Source organism: Acyrthosiphon pisum, chromosome X (assembly GCF_005508785.2).
Source record: "Acyrthosiphon pisum isolate AL4f chromosome X, pea_aphid_22Mar2018_4r6ur, whole genome shotgun sequence".
NCBI lineage: Eukaryota > Metazoa > Arthropoda > Insecta > Hemiptera > Aphididae > Acyrthosiphon > Acyrthosiphon pisum.
The window spans coordinates 98,607,227-98,609,459 of NC_042493.1; the positions used below are offsets into that span (position 1 = coordinate 98,607,227).

The window sequence follows — 2,233 nt, forward strand, 5'->3', positions numbered from 1 at the left end:
CAAATTAATTTTCTGAATTATGACGTTTGAATCCAATTGTATTAATAAAATAATAACAAAACACTGCTGTTAATGAATACATTGTAAATATTAAATAACTGTGTACCTTTTTTGTAAAACGTATATGCATACTGATTTTAATAAGATAATTTAACATTAAAATATTGTGTCATTATTTTAATTCATATTGAAATGGAAGGGATTTTAAGTATTGAAATGATGGATAAAAAAACCAGTGGCAAATAAAAAAAATATAGTATATTGTATTGTATTGTATTGTATATATTATATATATATATATATATATATATATAATGTGTGTAAGAAACTACCTTTCGGAATGGATAAGACAATATGCTTCATAAAGATTTCCAAGCATATTCTTTGACCACCCTGTTGCATTTATATATAGGTAATATGTGTGTGCTCAGTATACGCGTACTGCTTATGGATCAGAGGTATAGTGACGTCGGCACGATCCATTACATTGGCGGTGAGTAGTGGTAGTGACGGGCGATCTATGGTTGGGCGCGGAGTGGTGGGACGGCGGCCAGATCTATGGCCGGGCGGGAGTAGCGGAGGTGGCAGGCTCGGCGTGGAGTAGCGGAGGTGGCGGTGGCGGTAGCGGTGTCAATGAGGTGGTGGCGGTGGCGGTGGTGGTCCTAGGATCGGCAAATATATCCTACTACCCAGAATTGTTCAAACGTCCACCAACCAAGATTAGTCCGTCCTTTATAAATAGACATAGGGACTTCAGTTTACTTTTTAGGTTCAACTCCCTTTGAGATTCCAGAGATCGCAACTCATCAAGGAAACATTCGACTTGGACTTGTTTCAGTATACATACTCCGGCCGCTTGCAGTTCTCTTACAGACAAATGAACTTCACTTGGTACCCTTCTTTTTCTAAAATATTCTACAAGTCTTTTTAACCAAGCTGTTGCTCTCTGCAGTCGTGACCAAGAGGAGTAATGTTGAACCAACTCTTGATTAGATTGAACTCCAACTAATGCAAATTGTATTGTGCGTTGATCAGGTATTTCTTCTTCCTTCAATATGTTTCTTGGGACCTTTTCCCACAACTCATCTGATATGCCTAACCAATCAGGTCCATTCCACCAAAGATTAGAAGCACTTATCTCCGTTACATTAGTACCTTGAGATATCATATCAGCAGGGTTCTTATCTGTTCTTACATAATTCCATTACGATGCATTTGTAAGCTCTAAGATCTGATTAACGCGATTATGAGATTTTGCATTTAACCAACTAAGAACTACAGTGGAGTCTGTCCACAAATGACACTTATGACGATCAATTTCCCAAGCATCCGTTAGCTTTTGGAGTAATTTTGCTAATACCAAGGCACCATTCAGTTCAACACGAGGAATTGTTGAACCATTTATTGGCGCTACACTACTCCTAGCACACAGCAGTCGAACCTGCCACGTATTTTCGGAACAGCGCGATCGTATATATATGCAAGCCCCATGGGCTTCTTGCGATGCATCACAGAATCCGTGTATTTGGAATTCATTTGGTTTGGGTAGAACCTTTCTTGGGATGGATACATTTTGCAGTTTCTCTAAATACTTATGGAATGACATCCACCGATCATGAATGTCTGAAGACAAGGGACTATCCCAATCAATTTACAAAGCCCATACCTGCTGTAAAAATATCTTTCCCTTTACGAGTATTGGGGATATTAAACCTATGGGGTCAAACACCTTGTTCAAATCGGATAGAAGTGTTCTTTTGGTCGATTTTGATCGTGCTGGAGTTGGTATGACATTGAGCCTGAACTCGTCAAGTACTGGGTTCCAACCTTAGATCATATACAATGGATAGAGCACGACTATACCTCACGTGTAACGAGTATGTAGTCAACATATGAAGAGGGCATGTAGCTACTGCGCATGCGTGCATTTTTATTTTGGCTTTATCAGTTATTCCATTATCTACTATCTAATATCTAATGTCTAGTATCTATGTCAAACTTAATTAATATCATGAACTAAGATAATATGGACTGGCCACGACAGTAAAATATGCAGTCAGGTTTTAATACAGACTTTTTGTGGTGAGAGAAATTGTGAAGCTGAAGCGACATCTGTTGCACGAAAACAATAATAAAACAAATATATGAAATAAGTGTCTAATTACATGACTGAATCATGTAGTATATTGCAAATAACTTGTTAAAAACTGTATTAAACTTGTCATGAAATTAT

General features: G+C 37.8%; 2 protein-coding genes across 2 annotated transcripts; both read right to left on the minus strand.

Moving 5' to 3' along the window:
- Window positions 1-685: 685 nt before the first annotated feature.
- Window positions 686-1,168, minus strand: LOC107882921. The gene has a single exon (XM_016802066.1). It carries the CDS (start codon window positions 1,166-1,168, stop codon window positions 686-688), a length of 483 nt encoding a protein of 160 aa, XP_016657555.1.
- Window positions 1,169-1,204: 36 nt separating this feature from the next.
- Window positions 1,205-1,606, minus strand: LOC103308476. The gene has a single exon (XM_008181896.1). The coding sequence runs from the start codon at window positions 1,604-1,606 to the stop codon at window positions 1,205-1,207; it is 402 nt and encodes a 133-aa protein (XP_008180118.1).
- Between the last annotated feature and the right edge of the window lie 627 nt (window positions 1,607-2,233).